This window comes from Nematostella vectensis, chromosome 5 (genome assembly GCF_932526225.1).
Source record: "Nematostella vectensis chromosome 5, jaNemVect1.1, whole genome shotgun sequence".
NCBI lineage: Eukaryota > Metazoa > Cnidaria > Anthozoa > Actiniaria > Edwardsiidae > Nematostella > Nematostella vectensis.
Genome location: NC_064038.1, coordinates 9,971,370 through 9,993,952, shown reverse-complemented (window position 1 = coordinate 9,993,952; position 22,583 = coordinate 9,971,370). Strand labels below are relative to the sequence as shown.

The 22,583-nt window shown below is 41.2% G+C and overlaps 2 protein-coding genes and 1 long non-coding RNA gene across 3 annotated transcripts; 2 read left to right on the top strand and 1 right to left on the bottom strand.

Annotated features, from left to right (window-relative positions):
• The first annotated feature begins 1,291 nt into the window (after nucleotides 1–1,291).
• Nucleotides 1,292–17,181, top strand: LOC5505653 (hemicentin-2). Its single transcript, XM_032373961.2, has 16 exons — nucleotides 1,292–1,597; nucleotides 2,329–2,535; nucleotides 2,753–2,917; nucleotides 4,089–4,388; nucleotides 4,555–4,713; nucleotides 6,713–6,874; nucleotides 8,852–9,001; nucleotides 11,390–11,503; nucleotides 11,715–11,915; nucleotides 12,144–12,284; nucleotides 13,054–13,344; nucleotides 13,723–13,872; nucleotides 14,311–14,469; nucleotides 14,876–14,899; nucleotides 15,679–15,702; nucleotides 16,055–17,181. Exons 1-16 carry the CDS (start codon nucleotides 1,528–1,530, stop codon nucleotides 16,126–16,128), a joined length of 2,391 nt encoding a protein of 796 aa, XP_032229852.2. The 5' UTR covers nucleotides 1,292–1,527; the 3' UTR covers nucleotides 16,129–17,181.
• On the bottom strand, nucleotides 17,135–22,521 carry LOC116613480. The gene is made up of 7 exons (XM_032373966.2): nucleotides 22,250–22,521; nucleotides 19,986–20,189; nucleotides 19,089–19,229; nucleotides 18,724–19,005; nucleotides 18,173–18,211; nucleotides 18,010–18,048; nucleotides 17,135–17,599 (listed from the first exon to the last, which is right to left on the bottom strand). Exons 1-7 carry the CDS (start codon nucleotides 22,320–22,322, stop codon nucleotides 17,517–17,519), a joined length of 861 nt encoding a protein of 286 aa, XP_032229857.1. The 5' UTR covers nucleotides 22,323–22,521; the 3' UTR covers nucleotides 17,135–17,516.
• On the top strand, nucleotides 21,122–22,374 carry LOC116613482. The gene is made up of 2 exons (XR_004294169.2): nucleotides 21,122–21,168; nucleotides 22,116–22,374. It is a non-coding gene; the product is annotated as an uncharacterized LOC116613482 (long non-coding RNA).
• Nucleotides 22,522–22,583: the final 62 nt, after the last annotated feature.

The window sequence follows — 22,583 nt, the reverse complement described above, 5'->3', positions numbered from 1 at the left end:
GGAGCGGACTACAAGGGAAAGTTAGAAAAAGCTACAATAGAAATGGTCCCCACAAAGTTTCTAAAATGGCTTCTCGGCGTAAACCGATACTGTAGCTCGAACGCGTGTAGGGCTGAATTAGGACGATTCCCTCTCAGAACAAAAGCAAAGTGTAGAGCGATCAAACTTTGGCTTAAAATATTCAAACAACAATGGGAATAACGAAAAACTCTCCCGCAAAGCATTCTCTGCCATATCTAATTATGAAAACAAGAAATTTTGGCATAGAAAAATTAAACAAATACTAGACCTTGCGGGTATTAGGAGCTATATTTGGCTGACTGACACAAACACTCCCGAAGCAACTTACAGTTTTCTTCAACAAAGGCTTTATGACATTGAACAACAGACATGGCTCAGCTCTATTCAAAATGACAACAGAAAAGACCAAGCCCAAAAGAAAAAATTGCGTACGCTCAGAAAATTTAAACTGTCCCACAATTTGGAAGATTATCTAACGGACGTAAAAAATATTGACCATAGGATTGCCCTTACTAAATTCAGGCTATGCAATCACAAGCTAGCAATTGAAACTGGAAGGTATAAAAAGCCATATAAAAAACTAACGAAAAGAAAATGCTTTGTATGCCAGACAGGTAAAGTGGAGGATGAAGAGGATTTTCTGTTAGAATGTCCGGCCTATAAAAATTATCGGGATGATTTATTAGAATTCCTTAAAACGCATGCAGGTGTCAATGTTAGACCTCATGCCAACAAAGAAAATAGTTTCGTCAGAATAATGGGATTACGCCGGAATAAAAATGTGAATCGGAGCTTAGCGAAACATATTTTTTAATGTATGAAGGCTAGAAATGTGAAGCTTCATGACAACGTACAGTGACGTCACCTAATCCTCCTGAACAACAAGAATAAAAAAAAATCAAGAGACCATATAATGGTCTCTTAAAAAAATGCAAAAGACAAAGTAAGAGAGACATATCAACACCATTCAATATCATTTATTTAATAATTTGTGGATTTACACCGATGTGAATGTTAAATAAGGTTGCCTTTTGCATTTTTTTCTTGGCACCTATGACTGTGCATGCCCCCCCCCCCCCCACCCACACACACACACACATCAGCAACTCGCATCGCAACCACTTTTTTATTTATTTAGTAGACAAAGCTGAGAAGAAAAGAACTGCGTGACAGAGGTCATTAACTCCTTTTTTTCTAGCCAATGGAACAGCAGGAAGCGCCGACATCATATTTTCGATATACTCCAAAGCTAAGTGTGCAGACTGTCTCGTCTTTGTGCTGAAATCAAAAAGGAAACGACGTGTTTTGGAGTTTGTTTCTTGTTATTGTGTGCATTTCTTTGGCGTTTCTCACTTTAAGAGTGTTTATAAACCACTAAACCACCCTGCTTCAGTAAGCCAATGAATTAGCAGAAATCTTAGACATCATATTGTCACCATATATTTAAGCAGTTGAACCAGGTATTTTCGATACACTCCAAGAAAAGCGTACTGTTCGTAAGGAAACATGACCATCTCAACCAGCTGTTTAGTTTATGTGCTACTTGTCTTCATTTCGCTGGCATCTCATGCTCGAGGTGGGTCTTGTTATTGCTATCTAATTACATTAAACGTGTGGCTTTCCTATAAACTCAACGACATTTCGTTATCTATATCTTGTATTTCTCGAATCTTTTTGTTCTCTGTATAAACATGACTAAAAATTTAGACCAAATTCAAGATAGATGGTATCATATGGAAAAATCATAGTGAAGATTCCTTAATAAGAAATGACCCACTTTTTGGCCGCCAGGGGGGGGGCGCAACTGTTAGCGCTTACCCACCACCACCCCCTCCGTTTTTGAAGTTAGAATTCCTTTGTAGCGATATCACGAAAGGCTTGAACCGAGCAGTCGTGTTTACTCATGTATTTATCAATTTTTCCATGTAAATACGACTACGTAAAAACAACTACTACTAAACAATACGTAAATATGATACATTGGGTGGGGGGGAGGGGTTAGTTTTTGATAGAAAAATCGGACCACACCCGAAAGAAGATTGCATTATCATTATCATTTAGGGACATTGATTATCGGATTTGGCTACATAAACGTTTGATTTATAGATTTATGATATACCAAGTGATCTAGAATGATGATTTTTTTTGTCTGATTCGCTTATGCTTTATAGTATTGAACACACTGCGGGCCTGAAATGTGCACATATATGCCTGGATACATTGTAGAATTGCTGAGTTAAGACAAGCGTGTATGCAAGCTTTTATCATTGTCTAATTATGCTTTCTTGTATTTGTTCTCTATTTCAGGTGCTATAAGAATTATTAAGCCGTGGCCTGACAACGTCTACCCGATCGAAGGAGAGAATACTGCAGTCACTTGTGTAGCATTTGACAAAAATGATGCCAGTAGTAGACCAGTTATCAAGTTTGTCCAGACTCTAGATTTAGGGGGGACAAAACAGATCACTGATGAGGGCCCAAATGGACACACCTACTTTACAACCAAGAAAGCAAGTAAGTCTTAAGTCCTTGGTAGCGTGTGATAAGATAAGGACGAAGTGCTTTAAACCACAAATCCATGTTGTAGAGGGAGACTCTACTAACGATGATAAAGGATGTCAATATAGGATTAACCGACGACTAAGCCAAACTATCCTTGTGTGTGTGTACAATAAGTGAACTTTAAAATGACAAAAAAGGTATACACACCTATCTAATCTCACAATTCAAGTGGATGGCCGGAAAGTGTCCACCACGTTGCATATCAAGAATGTCACCTTGAATGACGACACAAAGAATGGTGGGCGCTACCTGTGTGAAGCCTACAATGCTAGTGGTGATGATCCCTGGGCTCTTGCCAAAGATACTTTTGGATTCATGGTCACCGTGATCGAGCGTAAGTTTTACTTGCCTTCCTTTGATTATTCTGTACGTATAATTCGCCATCATTCTTACTTTGCGCGGGGGATTGGGTCGAGTTGATAAGCGAACAGCATGCTAACTAACGCGAATCTAGCTTAACGAAGATATTCCGGGAGCAGAATTGTCATAACCTGTCAATTTTCTAGCCAGGGGCGTACGCAGCCAATAGATCTGCAGTCACTGGACTGCAAAATAATTTGGCGATCTTATTTGCATAACGAGGGGAAAAAATCAAATGTTTACTCATTCATTTTTATGTACGTAGGTTTATATATATGATGAGGATAAAAACTATAATGTTTTTAATCATGGCAGTCTACAGATGATTTCCAAACATATTGTTATGTCGTTCAGTGCCACGCGACGACTGAAGTCCTATTTCAGATCGAGGATGACAAAGGATCATATAATATTCTCAAACGTCTGACGCATTGACGCCAATTTCAAATCCAAAAGCTATGAAATATTCACGGGGGTGCGGGATGAGTGGCCACGCCCTAATTCAGCTTCTGAATGTTTTGACTGCAACTTGTTAAAATCCTGCGTACGCCCCTGCTAGCTCTTCATTCAGTATCGTCATGTTGTCTTGAGAGAGAATAACCCAACTATACGCAAGCGCGTTGTAACAGCACTTCTTGCCAAAAATACCCCCCCCCCACCGGCCGCAATGTCTTTTTCTAATCTCACATGCTGAAATCGCCTCATTGGCCCAGGAACAACGGCCGGAACCACCACCGCTTTCCCCTAGCATGAAATCAAGACTAATGAATCAAAACAACTTAACGCATTCAGAAATTCAAGGCAGGATGGCCACAGGGAGCTAGCTTTTTGTGCGCGCTAAAACAACAAATTTCTCGGCGAAGGCGACCATTGCCGAATCAGCTGTAAAAAACTCTGGGCCGTGGCTGGGGGGGGGGGGGGGGGGGGGGGGTGGGGCACTGAGGGCACGTGCCCCCTATTTGAAAAAATAAAAAGGAAATGACCAGTAGGGGCGTGGCTGTGCCTCAAAATATATTCTTAGTTTTTTCTGTTTTATGCCCCTCCCCCAATATTTTGATGCCTGCTACAGCTCTGTAACTAGCTTTTATATAGTCCTTAGAGCTTTTAGTTAAATGACGAGCGAAGTATATGTGTTATTCTAAAAGGTTCTGAAATCCCAACCATCCAAGTCTCTGAGGGAGAGACTGTCAAGTTTGGAGAATCCATCAACTTGGGATGTAACGTGACTATGGGCTCTAATAGCTTATGGAACTCGATAGACCACTCAGCTTGGATCAAAGACGACAAGGTTATCGATGAAACCTTATGTCCCGACAGAGACAAACTGGATAATTTGGTGATAAAGATTGATAAACCTGAGAAGGCTGGCGTCTACACCTGTGTTCTTACGGCAAAACTTAGGAATACCAGGCCTTACAAGATCTATGGCAACATTACCATTCAAGGTAGGCTGAATAAGTCAACCACTTATCCTTCGTGACCAGGGCGCCGCGGTCAAACGGACCCGGGAAACTTTGGGTGTAAGAGGATGTTAACTAGTTGAGGCGCCAAGGAAATCACACAATGTCACACAAGATGAAGCATTTTTATCATGTCGTCATACCGTTTCAGTAACACCGAGGTTCACAAAGGTACAAATGACTGCATTGGAATTCGAGAGTGGAGGGCAAGCTGAAATGCAGTGCTCAGCTGAGGGCAATCCGATAGACATTATTTGGAAGACTAAAACTGCTCAGACTGGCGGCAAAACGGAGGTGTTAAATCAGACAGGTAAGTTTTACCCATCCGTCCGTACACGTATGTCCGTTCGACGCCTGTTGTTATGTCTTTCCGTCAGTCTTCGTCCGGCCCTTACTCTGTGCGCATTTGTCATTCTCTCTCATTCTGTCATTCTCTCTCATTCTGTCATTCTGTCATTCTCTCTCATTCTGTCATTCCCTCTCATTCTGTCATTCTCTCTCATTCTGTCATTCTCTCTAATTCTGTCATTCTCTCTCATTCTGTCATTCTCTCTCATTCTGTCATTCTCTCTCATTCTGTCATTCTCTCTCATTCTGTCATTCTCTCTCATTCTGTCATTCCCTCTCATTCTGTCATTCTCTCTCATTCTGTCATTCTCTCTCATTCTGTCATTCTCTCTCATTCTGTCATTCTCTCTCATTCTCTCTCATTCTGTCATTCTCTCTCATTCTGTCATTCTCTGTCATTCTGTCATTCTCTCTCATTCTGTCATTCTCTCTCATTCTGTCATTCTCTCTCATTTTGTCATTCTCTCTCATTCTGTCATTCTCTCTCATTCTGTCATTCTGTCATTCTCTCTCATTCTGTCATTCTCTCTCATTCTGTCATTCCCTCTCATTCTGTCATTCTCTCTCATTCTCTCTCATTCTGTCATTCTCTTTCATTCTGTCATTCTCTCATTCTGTCATTCTCTCTCATTCTGTCATTCTCTCTCATTCTGTCATTCCCTCTCATTCTGTCATTCTCTCTCATTCTGTCATTCCCTCTCATTCTGTCATTCTCTCTCATTCTCTCTCATTCTGTCATTCTCTGTCATTCTCTCTCATTCTCTCATTCTCTCATTCTCTCTCATTCTCTCTCATTCTGTCATTCTCTCTCATTCTGTCATTCTCTCTCATTCTGTCATTCTCTCTCATTTTGTCATTCTCTCTCATTCTGTCATTCTCTCTCATTCTGTCATTCCCTCTCATTCTGTCATTCTCTCTCATTCTGTCATTCTCTCTCATTCTGTCGTTCTCTCTCATTCTGTCATTCTCTCTCATTCTGTCATTCTCTCTCATGCTGTCATTCTCTCTCATTCTGTCATTCCCTCTCATTCTGTCATTCTCTCTCATTCTGTCATTCCCTCTCATTCTGTCATTCTCTCTCATTCTGTCATTCCCTCTCATTCTGTCATTCTCTCTCATTCTGTCATTCTCTCTAATTCTGTCATTCTCTCTCATTCTGTCATTCTCTCTCATTCTGTCATTCTCTCTCATTCTGTCATTCTCTCTCATTCTGTCATTCTCTCTCATTCTGTCATTCTTTCTCATTCTGTCCTTCTCATGTAAGCAGACGCGTACACAGGGGGGTCCGCACCCCCCCCCCCCCTTGGCGGCAAAAAAGTGGGTCATTTCTTATTAAGGAATCTTCAAATACTAACCTTTTTCCGTGTGATACCTATGACTGCGGACATGACGGAAAAACCTGGAAAACGCGCAATTCTAGATAGAGAGGGAAGACACAATTTCTTACAATGGCTATAGGTTCCTTGTATTACGGGCTGATTTTCAAAACACAAATAACGTGAGGCCGAAGTGCACATAACCAGATTTTGACTTTTTAAGATAATTTTTCCTTAATTTTTCCAGTTTAGGGACGAAAAGCTCAAATTTCAATGACACTTTACAAAAAGTCGCATCAATTTTAAAAAAAGTCGCACTTGATATTTTGTTTGCTATAAGTTACTTAGTACTCAGAGAAATTCTCCGCCTTATTCGATGTGAAATGGGCTTATTTGAAGGGTCATGTCGTGTTTTTCCGTGTGATACCTATGCCTGCGCATTCCCCTCCCGGCCAATCCTGGTTATGCGCCTGGATTATCCCTCTGTGTCTGTCTGACGTTCATTCAACCGTTCGTCCGTCATCAGTCCATCTATCGTTTTGTTTTTGCGTCTGACTTTTTGTCCGTCTTTTATGTCTCTGATTCTGTTTCTTCGTTCACCTTTTTATCCTTAATCACGAGAAATCTCTACCTCTCTTTTTACAGCCGTTGCATCAAGGTTCACTTTCTCCAAAGCATCTCCCTACTCAGGCTTTAACCTTTCCATCGACCCTCTCGAGGACGAGGACCGAGGTCTCTATTACTGCTGCATCAGAAATGACAACAGCTCGACCGAGGACACAAGCAGCTGTCAAGAGTTTGTGCTCGGTAAGTTAGCGAATGGGATTGCGTGAAAACATGCGTCCTTAGAGAAATGTGAAATAAATCTTCTGTTGCCACGAGTGCCATCAATGACGGCCGCGTATGAGAACAGAAGAACTTTTCAGACATAATGCTGATTGATGAACAATTATTAACATTATACCTTTTAAAATGAGTACTTTTTTTATAAACTCGTTCTTTTCAGGGGCGTAACCAGGGGGGTGGCCAAGGGGGCCCGGTCCCCCCTTACTTTCTAGCAGCCAAAAATACAGTAAAGCTATGATACATATTATCTAAAATACAGAAGAAAATGCATTGAAAGTCACTTTTGGGCCCCCTCCTGTTCATAATCCTGCCTACACCGCTGATTTTTGATACCTCTCGCTTGCTTAGTTGTGGTCTTTCAACGGAACTCGTTGAAAATTGTGATAAGTGGTTTTTTTTTTTTCATTCTTTTTATTTCAGAGTCAAGCAAGTGCAGCGTGATCATAGTTTCCATTTCGGGCGTCCTGTGGAGTATCATATGCTATATTCAACTGGTTTAGCTCGATACAACGACATACGTAGTGCAAGGTCCACTTTACCTGTTTACAATAATATTCGATCAGTTTCATAAAAGACAAATAGTCAATGAGTCTTTAGCCTATGACACACGAGGTGATTGTGTACGCTTGTTCGAGCCACATCGGCGGCGATCACCAGCGAATTTGATCGCCAGTATCGGACGAATCAGACGTCTTGATATCGGCGAATTCTCCGCCGCGGCAGCAGACGGACAGGCGATTTTTAGCCGGCGATTGAAATTCGTTAGTTACTACAATAAATACATGACTTATGCTTCTCACATCGCATGTTTTTTGGGCGTGAATCCAGGCGCGTACAGGGTGAGGGGAGGAGTGTGTGTGTGGTGGTGGTGGTGGTGGGAGGGGGGGGAGTGGTGGGGTGGGGGAGGGGGAGGGGGGGCAGGCCCGTACCCAGGGGGTGGGGGGTGCAGGGGGTGCGAACCTCCACAACGGCCGAAGGTCCACTTTTGGTTCTCAATAGGCGTGCTCTTTTGTAGATTAAACTATAAAGCATAAGCTAGATCACTCTGGTTTGTAGCCAAATCCGACAATAAACGTTCCGTGGAGATACTCAAAAGGCATAAAACATCCCTCTTTGTTCTTTCGGGGATGGTCAGATTTTTATCAGAGAACTCACCCCCCATCCCTCCCTCCCCGGAAAAATTAGGTCCCCTTTTTCGGATTCCGCATCCCCCAAGAAAAATCCTGGTGACGGGCCTGGGGGCAGTGCACGTACTGCACCCACTTTACTCTCAGCCTTTACCCTCAGCCTTTACCCTCAGCCTTTACCCTCAGCCTTTACCCTCAGCCTTTACCCTCAGCCTTTAGCCTCAGCCTTTAGCCTCAGCCTTTAGCCTCAGCCTTGTAGCTTCAGCCTTTACCCTCAGCCTTTACCCTCAGCCTTTACCCTCAGCCTTTACCCTCAGCCTTTACCCTCAGCCAATCCCGGGAATCAGTCAGCATCGTTCCCTACACAGTCCGTCTTAGTATCTCATATTAATAAATCACCCCCACCCCCCCCCCCCCCTTGAACCCTAGAACGATTCAGCTAAGGCTCAGGCTTAAGGTCACAAAAGATAAAAGGTATATTTATGAAAGCCTCCTTTTTCATAACCTAATAAATACTTCTATAACAGCGCAGAGGGAGATTGCTAAATTTATATATGACTGTTTTTGAACTAGGGATGGGTAGTCTAAAATTAGCTGGACTCTTGCTTTTTATTTGTATTAATGTTTGTTAGCGTGACAGCCATGTACTTTTGTGTATAAAGCTGCTAATAAACTAAAACTATAAGGTATGACGTGCATGGGGCAAAGTCAAGTGGTGTTCCGTGCAAACTCCGAGGACTTCAACCTTTTATTGTTTGTCTAGGAGATTGTCACGCATTTTTTGACGCTATTTAATCCTCACGTTCTATTGTTGATCTTACATTGACTGTTACCTCAAGGTCGAAACACTGCTCGAAACGTTTTGCTCCGAATAGGTTCCGTTTGAGCCGAGACAGAAGAGACAAAATGAAAAAATTTGGCGCACTTCTTGTGCTCCTTTTAGTTTTCGTCAAGAATACAGGTGAGAGTTTTTAGAAGTTTTAAAAATATCTTAAAGTTTTTAAATGAAATACACTCCTTTTTAATTTCATCGATACAAATGTTTGTGTTGTACGCAATCATATATATCCTGAGTTATTTTATCAAATCATCCGAATTATGATGAAAAATGTGAATTATATATTCCGCATCTTAAAAAGCATCCCCTAAAAAGCATATTAAGGAGCGTCCACAGACACAAACTTCATCAAAGACAAAATGTTCAACACGACCGAGGTAATGTCATCCAAGATCAAGAGCTCTCTCAACATAAGTGAACTAGTTTTTTTTTTTTTTGGCGAGCGCCTCGATTCCTGGGTTTGCTACGGTCCTGATTATCTGAGCCCATGTCATGTTTTTTTGTGGAAATATCAACCTTGTCTGACAAACGACTTGGAGATTATTGGTAACAGCGATCTATAGTTAAACTTCCAGTCTGAGATACGTTTATTGAAGGAGGGTATCGTGATATATTTTGGTATATTAAGATTAATATTCCGGGCTACTCTTTGACATGAGGTGTAAACCGAGCTTAAATTCTAAATTGGACTTGTTGTTTTAATAGACATGGACTTTAAACTTTTTCTATCAAAACATAAACAAATTAAATTTGGAATTTTTTATCTAAGGAATTTGTAATGATTTAGAAAATAATGTTGCATAATCAGGAATAATGGGAGGTTTGTTGTGTTCGAATATACTTTTACTTCAAGTCCCAACGATGGTTTGGGGGCACACTTGGTACAATATTTGAATGATAATATGAAATATTTTAATATTCGGATCTTGAGGGTAGGGATGACCCAGTAAAAATATGAAGCAAATTAACACGCCCCCAACAACAATGACAAGCTGTTTATATAGATGTGAACATTAGAACGTTGATGTATACGGTAAAACGGAAAAAGGTTTTCTGACAAGCTATTCTCTTTAAAAATGCAAGCGTTATATAGATTTCCATTTATGTCACTGCGGCAAGAAGACAAGGTCGTGAATGTAATAGCATTTGGAACAAAAGCCAATCTTATCCTTATCAGAGACCCATCACCCTTTGCGGGCACTACTCAAGGTCCATTTTTTGCGGACGAAGAAAAAAACCTTGAATCAAGCATATAAATGAGTTGTCTAATGTTTTTTTTGGATAATGAAAACATTTCTCTGTCAGCTCGTCAATGGTGTGTTTTGGCATGTCGACTTGAGAGGTTGGGCTTGTTAGTTTTGTATGTTTGCCAACTTTCAGAAATGTCATCTCGGTTAAAATAGATAGCATCGATGGAATGTTGCCATGGTGCTTAGGGTTTGTTGAAAATTTTTAATAAGGATAAAAAATAAGACACTAAAGCTTTCAAAAAGCCATTTTGGTAATCTGATCTATCGAGTGCTCGGAGATTAGCTTCAGAGAGTGAAAAAAAAAAGAACGATTTCCGAGCTTCTGATGAATTGATTGGTATATCAATAAAACAGTAGCGGACCTTAGCCAAGACCCCTCTCAGCCAATCACTAGATCGGCCCCTGGGAGGGGCCCCCCTTTTTGAAGCTTGACGATCACTGGCCTCAGAAAAGGCAAGACAAAACTAAGGGCGAAAACAAATGATTCTGTATTCTACCCCTTCGACGGCCCTCGCCTCTGAATTTTTCGCCAACCTTATCATAATAGGATATGTAACATTTTTAAGAAATCGACAGATAATCATCTTGCTTCTGGGGTATAGTTTTATGATGGGATGAAGTCCCTTAAATTTATCTTTTGCGCGGTAGCATTTGGATATTTCAAGGGTAATGGTGTGATGGGACACGCACAATTAGGGCTGTCCAAGAGATGCTCGGCAACTTTTTTAGCAACTTTTAGGATTTGCGAACCCTGCTAACAGAGGCTTTTTCGTAGTGTTTCTCGTTTGTGCTTGTATTCGGGGTCTTGGCTACTCGCGTTGTTTTGGTCGTTTTTACAAACGAACAACGCGAAAACACCGAAGCGCGAATCGACAAGGAAAGTGTTAAAGACAAAGAGAAAAGAACGTAGGATTTGCGGCACTTTTCTCTTTCCAGGCATCTTTTGTAAAAAAAGAGTACTTTTGCTTTCTTTTTCGAGGATTTTTTGGAGCATCTTTTTAAAAAAAATTGGAGCATCTTTGGGACAGCCCTACACACAGGTGGTATTATTTAAGAAAGAATTTGGATGGGACAAGCCTACCTAAGTATGGTAATGTCGTAGTCTTTATGAGATACGCCCGGTCTGGTCTGGTACCCTTGTAACAAAGCCCCCCTCCCCATCCCCTCCCCCGCACACCTACTCCCCCCAAAAACAGATGCCCAGACCTTTTTGTTTTCTGTCGACCACTATAATTAAATTTTAATATTTTTTTTAATCCAGTCTCAACATGTCCTGGTAGCAAGTATGAATGCCGCGACGGGACTTGTATCGATAGAAACGAGCATTGCAATGGCAAGATTGATTGCCCAGACGCATCCGACGAGAAGGGATGTGGTAAGTGGCACGTGACAAGCAAGTGATCATAGCAAAAAAAATATGATGTAAGTATCACGTGCAATGATTTAAAGAATTAAAGAAGGAGGCACACGTGACATTCTTGGTTTGTGGGACATTACTGGACATGTACTGTTATTGTCCGATTGTTGGCCACTGTACCTCTTGGTTTGTGGGGCGTGTCCAGGCTAACCTGTTGTTTTATCTGTAGGGCTGCTCATTGCATGGCCTTACCCCCCTAATGTTTGGGGCATGGTCGGTGACTCAGTCCAAATCCCCTGCACTGCTCGCAACGACGGTACTTATCCGGCCGTTGTGAAATTTAAGAGAAGAGACAGTTTGTACCAGTACGTGGATATCCCAAACACTGCGCGAGTGTATCAGACGAACTCCACCGCAAATAAGTCTATTGGTAAGTATTTCAAAGCGAACAACTTTAGAGAAGCGCGCATCAAGAATAGACTCACATGTAATAATGACAGAGGTGCTCTATAAGAAATCTTATTTTTAACCCCACCATTGGCACCTATTCCCACCATTTTTAACCCCTAAAAGGCGCGAAATAAAAAAGCGTTGCGCGTCACCATAGCATTATGGGCCTTTTTGAGAAGGGGAATTAATGATATTTTTTGGTGCCCAGGCCTTACGCGTACAACGGTGCTACACATTCATAACATGACCGTCGATGACGACAGCAACGTATACCGCTACATCTGTTCGGCGTCCACCCCTGGCGCCCAAGGGGAACAGCAACAAGGGTTCCAGGTCATCGTGGTAAAAGGTACCCCTAACACTTCACAAAGCACCGTCTCTTTCATCTTCTCCTGTTAGTGTTTTATTTCTGGGAGCCGATGGGGGTAGGGGTAGGGGGTAGGGGGTGGCCACACCCTCATCTACCATTTGTCCTTGGAGGGGGGACATAAATAAAGGTTCAACAAACGGTGTCTGAGTCAAATCACCGCCCCCCTCTCTCATTTTCCCCTTCGTAGGGAGGGGAGGGGGAGGGCGGCAAAGCGTATTGATTGGGGTAAGATCAGATAACACCCTTTCCTTACTCTCTATTTTATTTGGCTTCAAACGATCAATCACAACTTGAGGGTCGTTTGATTAACTTTTCCCATGCTCCCTCGACTATTGAATCCGTTCAAATCTTCTCCGTCTATCTTTTAATTAATCCATCCGTTTATATCTTCGTCCCTCCTTCACTTTCTGCATCTTTTCGTCCGTCCGTCTGACTTTCATTCTGTTCCTCCTGTCAATTCATCCATTCATTTATACATCCGCACGTGCGTATCTCAGCTTTGTTTACATCCGTCCATCTATCTGACAGTAAGTCTTTCCATCTTGGCCACCAAAAAGTGGGTTATTTCTTATTAAGGAATCTAAAATACCTTGCTTTTTTCATATGATACCTATGACTGCGTACCTCCCCCCCCCCCTTCAGCCAATCCTGGGTACACGCCTGTTTTGATCACTATCCTTTTTCGAAACTCTTTCCTCTGATGCTCCCTCGAATCTATCAATCCTCCATTTCTAACCTTTACTCCCAGATGAAGACCTACCGAGAGCAGACGTAAATTCCGTAAACGCAAATTTCGGAGAGACTGTCAACCTAACGTGCAAGTTGACGTTTACTGGGACAACCGGACAGGTGTCAATAACGTCCCTTCATTGGATGAGGGATAACAAAGTCATAGCTAACGGGACTGATACAGGTATCGGCCCATACACCATACGTTCTGTAAGCACTAAGGATGGAGGGGACTACAAATGCTTAGCCAAGGTTGAAATCCGGTCATCTAAAGAGTATCAGACATTGCTTGGGACAGCCAAACTTACTGGTGAGTCTGCATCTGTGAAATGGTGTAATGATTTAAATATGCGGCTCAATAGGATCTCTTGAAGGCAGAGGAGAGGGGGGAGGGGGGAGGGGAGGGGGGAGGGGGCTAGACCTATGATAACAGTTGTGATAAAGATGAAAAACTCAAAACAAAACAGTAACATAGCGTTGATGACGTTATGTCGGCAGTGTTGATAATGATGCCGATAGCTTGTGGTAGTAATGATAATGTTCAGTGGCAATAATGATTATGATAAAGGTGCATATTTTAATTTAACGATGATCTTAAAATTGCTGAAGGATTGGCTTCTTTTTGGTTGTAATAATAAAATTTGGTGTCATTGTCCTTATAACGAATGTTTTTTTTTTTTATCTTCAGTTTTTGTAAAGTTTTTTGGCGTCCAGTCGGAGATCATCGGTTCTGTTGGGGAAAGAGTCATCCTAGAATGTCCAGCAGAGGGTTACCCGCTAAAAATCCAGTGGTCAAGAAAGACAGGTCCAAGCACTGAAACTATGTTAAAGGACACAGGTAAATGAATGTTCTGTTTATTTTATAGAGGTTTTAACCTCTTAAAAGAGAATTACTTTTATCATTTCCATGATTATGTAGATGGTGGTCTATTTAATAATAATGATGACGAAAATGATAATGATGATAGCTATAATGATAAAGATGAAGATGATGACAAAGGTAGTGACGCATGTGCTGATACTGATCAGAGTGGCATTGATAATGATGATGGCGATAATGATAATCGTTATGATAATAATGACGGTAGTCATGTCATGATGACGAAGCCATTGTTAATGATGATGAGGATAATGTCTATGGTGTTGACAGTTATTCTGCTACGGTAAGGAAGGTATTAACGCTCGTGCTGGTGATGGTGATAATGATGATGGTAATGGTTGATGTGGACAGTAGTTATGAAATGATTATTGAGGCCATTTCTCCTATTTTGTTTAGCTGGAAAGTACTCCATCACGCGACCTTGCGAGTACTGTCGATACACTCTCACCATTCTGGACCTGAGCCTGCAAGACTTTGGAGTGTACATTTGTACAGCGGCTACTGGGAGCGCGGGGTCTGGGAGCCACAATTTTGTCTTGTCGCTATCGGAGTCTGGTAAGTTGTGAGTTTAAGATTTAGAAAGATCGTTAGAAGAGAGATAGCCTTGTTTCCCTTATTGGCATTTTCGTTCTTTGCCCTTCCCTACCTCCACCTTCACCCTAGGTACCATGTTGCGAATACAGTCGAACCTCTATTAAGCGGCCCTCTATTGAGCGGTCACCCTCTATTAAGCGGTCACTAAGCTAAGTCCCGAGGGTGACCGCTTAATAGAGGTTCGACTGTACCAGCTTTTAACCAACAACTTGTTTCTGAACGTATGACGTCAAGGGAAATTCTAAAGTGTAAATCATCGTTCGATCAGTCACTTTCAGTTCCCTAAATATTATGGAGCAAAAATAGTCAGTTTTACCTCGTTGGAACCTTGAATTTAAACAAATGTCTTTTCTCTGTTATTTCGAAGGGCCAAGCACGCCTACAGCAGGTGGTAAGTCAGTTTAGAAATTAGCGCCACTATATATTCTTACAGGAGACTCCGGATCATCCAAAACAGACCCCCACCCCCACCTCCATAACCTATCCCCCCGCCCCATTAGCAAGAAAGCTGTTGATTGCGGAATCTCATTTCTCCTTTAATCCTTAAAGAGGCAGCTATCACCCACATCCATTAGTGGCTAAAAAATCCTTGAAATTGTCATGATCCCTAGAAATATTCTTTTTCTCCCCAAATTTAATGGCATCTCGAATTGTCGAACTTTAAAGATTCGAATTCCCTTTCTCAGATCTTTAGAAAAGCAAGAACCCCTATTTTGTCGGAATTTCAAAACGGCCTTCTCGCCTCTCGGAATTTCTCGGATTGACCATTCTCGTTATGGATACCAAGATGTTATCCTAGGCTACTCTAAGCATGACCCAGTGGAAAGCGTGATCCAGTGAAAGCGTGACCTAGTGAAAGCTTAAAAATTCTTGCGCAAGCTGAATGCGCAATAGCTGGCACAGCCCTTTTAACATCTGTTCCTGAATACTTTTAAATCAAGTTCTCTGCGAGGATTCGTTAAATGCAATTAAACACCAGCTAAATGGCGGGTCTCTTGACGTTAAAAAATGGATAAACAAATTTGGAAGATCAAGAGGCCCGAGAGAGTTTAACAGAAATTCAAATGGGGAGGGGGAATTCACAAATCAGCCCGCATACTTCCCCGGGGCGGTCCTGCTACTTACTGTACTTTCCTGCACACTGCATATGTAATTTTTGTTTTCTTTCAGGTAACTCCACTGAGCCGACAACCGGTGAGAAAAGCCTTCAGTTGTCAGTTGTCTTAAAGCCGCATTGTCACCAGTTTACTTCCGGTCGATTACGTAACAATCTCCGACGAATTTTAACGGAAAACGCGAAAAATATTTCAAAATATTGAAAGCAGTGTGTTTATTGGAAGTTTCTTTGAGGATGTGATGGATAATTTAGAGCGGATGGCCTGTTTAATATCTCGGATTTTAATAGATTCTTTTGTCTTTTAACGGTTGAGGTTTCCGTCGGACCTCCGGGAGTAAACTGGCGACAATGCGACTTTAAACAAACTTTTAAAAAAATGTCTAAAAAAATTTGCGAAAATACCCAATTAATTGTATTTTTTTATTTCAGAGTCGTCCGCCAGTACCGCTAGTCGAGTTACATCGCTACTGCTGGTCTGCCTATGTTTGATTGGTTTGATGTGATTGGCGCAACCAATGACTATCCGCCATTTGTAAGAAAGCGGGGATTTGATTGGTTGGCGGGAACGTAACGTAAACAGTGAATGGACCAATGATCACAGACCCATTGCAATAAAGCTTGCAGGTGGCTTGGCAACGCGATAAGCTCGCGGGTGAGTATGGGTAAAAATCATGAAAGCCATCAATTCACGAGCAGCGTATCAAACTAAAAAAAGTGCAAATTTGCCACCATTATTGACGGGTTAACCAGTAGTGGTGGCGAATTTGCGATCGTGGCGGGTCAACCGTTCATCCATTAAATTGACAACGCATTCGTCCAGCTTCTGCTAGCAAAGTAAAATAAGTCGATATATTTGTTTTCTATCCAAGACGTTCTGGGCAGTACCCTGGATGTAAAAGCCTCGTCGGCATTTGTTCGTCAAGCTTTTGGATTCAAATAAAAGTTGAGCGGCCTCGTCGGTATCTGTTCGTCAAGCATTCGGAATCAAATAATGGCCGAGCGGCCTCGTCGGCATTTGTCGTCAAGCTTTCGTATTCAAATATAGGCCGATAGGCCTCGTCGGTATTTGTTCGTCAAGCTTTCGGGTTTTCGAATTGCGTGAACCTCTGAAACCCTGGATAGCCGGACAATAGCGTCATGATTGATTTAGTGGCCGAGCATTAATTGTTATCTGACGGGGAGGTAAAAAATCCTGCCCATTATTTTTTGCGGCTAGTTGGCTGGCTTGATGTTTTTTTCTCTCATGAATGTCGCTGTGCAATTTAGTCAAGGTTTGCTTGAAAATGTTTGAATATTTTCTAGAGGTTTTTGCTTGCTCGATTTTTTTTTGGGTTTTCGTTACTGACCCGTTAGATAACAAATGGTCGGTCCCAGACCTCACACTACCGTGAATCGATGTTATGATTTTACCCATAATAACCCGCGGTATGGTCCCGTGCCACGAACCTGGCTGCAACAGCCTTCATCGATCTCCCACCAGTAGAAACACGCTGATAAAAACACATTGTCTAGAATAACATTATTTTAATAAAAAAATGATATTGTTTATTGATGTATATACCAAGAACATTTTGCTTTATAGATGTAACCATCCGCTTGTCACAAAACCACGAGTGTATTTCAGGTCTCATTTGCAAACCATAACATATTTTTTACAGGTCTCAAGCCTTCTCAACAAATAATACAGACAAATGATATTCCAGTGGAATATTCGCCCTCTTTATCTTTATCTACCTCGAAAACCCAGCCCATACCCCTCTCGGCCGCCTCGTTCTCGCGCCCTGATACGCTGACCTAGGGTTTGTTTACGTGTCCCGAAACTCATTGCGCGTTGTCATCACTCCTTGACTTGCTGGTTTGAAGAAAATAAGGAACAATGCGTTGGGCTTTTCTATAGTAACCAGAGTCCAGCCAATGAAAACCGTAGTGTTCCCAACAGCGATACGAAAAGGATTTCGTTGTTCCATCGCGATCCTACAAAAGGAGGGTTAAAAATATATATTTCATTTAGGATATTTTAATCATCCTCATCCTCATTGATTTCGACATTTTACAATCACTTTCACAAACATCATCACCATAGCGATCATCGATATCATGCATTCCTCACAGTTTTCACCTGATATCGGACCAGGCTATTCAATCGAGGATGCGATTGAAGTTCGGTCACTTCTCGATTATGCAACAGACGCAACTTAGAATTGTTTGATATAATTTGTAATTAATCCCCCCCTCTCCCCCGAAGAGGGAATTTTTCAAAGAGCCCCTTTAAAGTGCCACTTTTTCTGAAATTGCACAGTAACAAAAATTTACAAACCTAGATGAAAATTCAGACGGGTGACTATTTTTTTTTTATCCGGAACTGTCCACATCCCACCCCATACCTGAATGGACAGTTAACGGCGCTGCTTGAGTCGTTTCACCTGAAGACAAAATTAAAAGTGAATTCCAAAACTGGCATATTTTAAGCTACAACTATACAATTGGATGTCATCATTATCCTTGGATCATCACCATCATAATCGTAGCGATAATGAGCAGTCATACCTGAATGAACGGCTGTGAGCGGCGTTTTAGTCGTTTCACCTGAGGACAAAATAAAGAGTGTATCTACTTTGAAACTGGCATTTTTTAAGCTTCAACTATATAACCGTAGTGAATAAAGGAGTGGACTGTGAAGTTTGAGTGTTTCAGTCCACCTTAACATGATATCATGAGCCTTATAATCATCATCATCACCATAATCATTTGGATAATGATCATTCATATCTGAATGAACGGCTTTGAGCGGCGTTTGAGTCGTTTTACTGGCGGGCCACGGCTGATCTGAAATGGCGTACGAAGTGGATTTTACAAATGAAGCTATAGAAAAAGCTTTCAGAGTGCTTCTTTTGCAGAGTTTCGGCGCTAGAGTCAAATTACCCCTTGCCGCATCATTTTGGATCAGCCTAGCTTAATGGCCTGTCAGTCTGTGGCACTTTGGACGCGCGCGCAACATCGTGAAAACGGTCTCTTTGAAAAGAGGTCTTCAGACATAACAAAGTTTAATGTCTCTTTTCACATTTATAACATGACAATTATTATACATCAAGAAGTACCTTTTACTTCAGTGCTCGCCGTTATGGTGTAATTGCGCATGCCCTGTAGTTTGAGCCCAAGTTCGCACGTGTAACGCCCCGCCCCTTTGTAATTTAAGGGTTCCAATTGTGCAACTGATACCAGTTGATCGGAGAGCGGTGCAAAGAAGACGGTTTTGTTGTTCCTGGTCCATGTTTGATGTGATACTTTAGTTTGGAACGGGTTTGTACCCGTGTCTGTCATGTTGCAGACGAATGTGGTGTTTCCGTCAAACTCGACCTCAATTGTCGGAATCTCTGATTCTGTTAAAAAACAATACATCGTCATCGTCGACGTCACAATCATCATCATCCATATTTTTACATACTTTTATTCCCGAACTTACTCTGAATGACCAAAACACTGAATCCCATTTTATCGATTGCTTGCGCTTCTTCGGCGGGCTTTGCTTGACACTCGTACCGCCCACGATCATGAAGTTTAACTTGTGCAATGTGTAGCGTAGTGAAGACTTTACGGCCGTTCACTGGTGATGTAACAAAAGAACCGTAGACTATTATTAAACTACAACTAAAGCGATTTACGCTATAAGAAGACTCTTAGAAGAGCAAAAGTTAGCCAGTTATGGGAGTAAGTACGCAGCTGCTTTGTCTCCTATTATCTTTGTTCTACAAAGGAGTTCTTTTGTCTCTATTCTTCTCGTTCTTTGTGTCGAGGTGCGGATATTCGCCCAATCAAATTGCAGCTTGTAAGAGCTGCGTAATGACCCAGTTATGGAGTTAATGGTACATAACTAATTGCGAATTATGAATGTAGCATACGATTGTTCAACAAGCTTATACAAATTCCCATTCATTCTCTTATTAAAAATGGCGCTTGGAGCAGGTTGGGCTAGTCTCTGGGCGAGGCTCTGGGCGTTTAATAGCCTGGAGGTTTATTGGAGGGAGAAAAGTTTAACAAATAGGAAAACGGCTTATTCCACGTGCTCTCACGCGGAAGCAGCCGACCAATCGTCACGCTCGTACTATCCCCTACTCCAACCTAAATAAATAAATAAATAAATAAATAAATAAATGAATGAATGAATGAATGAATGAAGAAAGAAAGAAACAAGTAAAGAAATAGACAAATAAAAAAAAGAAATAGATAAATAGATAAACAAACAAACAAAGAAAGAAACAAATAAAGAAATAGACAAATAAAAAAAGAAGTAGATAAATAGATAAATAAATAAACAAACAAACAAATAAATAAATAAATAAATATTCAATGAAATACTCACATTCTGTTCGGTTTGTGTAATAAGTATGACCGGCCGGGCCTTGGTTCGGTACAAGTGTCACCCCAAAATCCCCTGCCTTCGCAAACTCAATGACTGGTTTAGAACTTGGGCTATCTTTATCAAATGCAACACATGTTACTGCCAAATCCTCCCCAACCACTGGATAGCTGTTGTCGGGAAAAGGCTGGATTATCTCAAGAACTCCTGAAAGAAGAAGGCCCTGTTATTCGGAGGACATTTACAATTTGAGAGATTTGCAGGTAGTCTGTGGTAGGATTTATATTTGTTTACGATGGAAATAAACAGGAGGGTCTCAATGGGAGTACCTGACTTACTTATTTACGTTAAACAAATAAAAATAGCGTATTTACGGTTACGGTTAATTTTTAGGTATCTTTATTGTGGTTAACGATATTTTTTTCTCGCAAATATTCGCTTAACCCTTTTTTTCTTTTTTTGCCTTTTTACGGTTAAAGATTGTCCCCATTGAGACTAAAGGAAGAAAGAATACTACGGGCATGTACAGGACCCGAAATGATCCCAGGACCCGAAACGATCCCAGGACCCGAAATGATCCCCAAAAGTACCCCAAATGATCCTGGGACCCGAAACGATACCGAGGAGTCCCCGAAATTAACCCCAAGGAATTGCGGTAATGGACAAGGGGAAAGCAGAAGAAATACTTGCAATTCTTGAAGCATAATTAAGGATTAATAGCGACTCAATTTCTAAACAACGTGACTTAAAAATATTAAATTCCAATACAATACTTCTATTTATTACATTGCCCGGCGTTAAACACATAAACAGAGTCCAAAACAAATACACAACTTTCAATTGCTACTGAAAGCAATACAGCATAAACATAGCACAGCTTTGCTCAGATCAACCAAACTCTCGACCTTCCATCACACTCTAAACATTTTGCGGTTCCGACACATGACTCTCATTTCCGGTAAACATCACCCCTAAAAATTAATATTCATTTGACAACCAAACATGTATTTCACCACGAAATTCTTGTTTACACGAGCGAATATTTACCGACACATATTTAGGCAGCCGGTTTGGCCGAGAAGATGGAACGACAAAAGCACACTGAGTAATACACTCAAACAACCAACTCATCTACTACCGATGCAAAATATTAAGAGGATGTGGCATTTGTTGAAAGCAATATTATGTGAGTTTTAAATTTCCTCATGTAGTCGTGCGTACACCCCGGCATGATCTCATGATAGGATAGGTCTTTCATTCGCCGAATAAAAACATGCAAAAAAATTACCTTAACCCATTTCGCTTCCTATGAAAAGCAGCATGTCTTATCCTTTCTTTTTGGCTTTTTATGTAAAAATGATTTATCTACACCGTGTTCTCCAAATTACTATCACAGGAATTGTTAGTTGACCCCAATTTCTGACTCAACCACTGTATTTCCCCCGCAGTCGTATATTAATATCTTAATACTATAGTTTTAGTTAATGTAAATTTCCTTTCAATAACATAAATAAAGCTAAATGTTTCAAATGTTTTTAAAACTGAAAGCCAATCCTTACACATTCCTTTTGTTGTCCATTACTGCAATTCCTTGGGGTTCATTTCGGGGACTCTTGGGGATCGTTTCGGGTCCCGGGATCAGTTGGGGAACTTTTGGGGATCGTTTCGGGTCCTGGGATCGTTTCAGGTCCTGGGATCATTTCGGGTCCTGTACAGGCAACCTTAAATCGTCGGTAGTTCGTATGTTTATCCATGTTTTCTGGGCTGGTCGGATATATTTTTTGGCCGCTTGTCGCTAAGCTTGTTAGCCCCTTCCATACCCCCTGTAAAATCCACATATATAATTAAAATCAAATTTAATTTTTCAATTATTATTTTTCTTTATCTAACACTGTATTTTATATAAAAGGTTCGACACTGAAGGGAATGCGTTTGCCTTGCTTATAAATGAGCGACTTTTCTTATTTACATTACGAAAATGTAAATCATACCTAGGCACAATTATATGTTTGGTGCATATAGAATTAACACGAGTTTTTTTTAGCTTAACCGCTAAATATCCCTTAGAGTTTCTAACACAAGCCCCATACAATGAGACCCTTGCAGCCTTTGGATTCTTCTTTTTTTTTACAGGTTACTACATGATCAAGACTCGCGATCCTGCGAGCAGAAAGCGAAAACACTGGAGTACTAATAAGCAATTTAATAGTAAACCATTTCGTAAACCTTTAGCTGGTCGGTTGCAAAATATCCAACAAAAAACATACCTTCAGCACATGCTAGGAGGCAGATACACAGAGATGAGATCCGCCAAATCACGGTGAAGATTTGAACCGCCATTTTGTTCCTCTTGTCGCTTCAGACCAATAATAAACGAAGCGATAAAAATCGACCAAAAAAGCGGGTTTGACTGACTGCTGTCAATGGGGAATAAAAGTGGAGCGAGCTGACAGCTTATCATTGTATTCACGTGGATGTCAAATGAGATGTGCAGTTCGCCAATGTTGAGCTTATGCCAAGGTTGTGTAAGGTCACGCGTGTCTCGACAGGTTCTTTGTGAAGTGGAATATTTTTGCGTGAATCCCGAGAACTGTACAAAGC

What these genes read in the sequence shown, in the direction of transcription:
- LOC5505653 (XM_032373961.2), top strand. Translation starts at nt 1,528, where the DNA reads ATGACCATCTCAACCAGCTGTTTAGTTTATGTGCTACTTGTCTTCATT. An exon ending in CCAGGTCATCGTGGTAAAAG is followed by an intron (nt 12,285 to 13,053) that starts GTACCCCTAACA and finishes CTTTACTCCCAG; the next exon opens with ATGAAGACCTACCGAGAGCA. An exon ending in AACTATGTTAAAGGACACAG is followed by an intron (nt 13,873 to 14,310) that starts GTAAATGAATGT and finishes TATTTTGTTTAG; the next exon opens with CTGGAAAGTACTCCATCACG.
- LOC116613480 (XM_032373966.2), bottom strand. Translation starts at nt 22,322, where the DNA reads ATGGCGGTTCAAATCTTCACCGTGATTTGGCGGATCTCATCTCTGTGT. An exon ending in CCTCCTAGCATGTGCTGAAG is followed by an intron (nt 20,190 to 22,249) that starts GTATGTTTTTTG and finishes TTCTTCTTTCAG; the next exon opens with GAGTTCTTGAGATAATCCAG. An exon ending in GGCGAGCACTGAAGTAAAAG is followed by an intron (nt 18,212 to 18,723) that starts GTACTTCTTGAT and finishes TTTTGTCCTCAG; the next exon opens with GTGAAACGACTAAAACGCCG.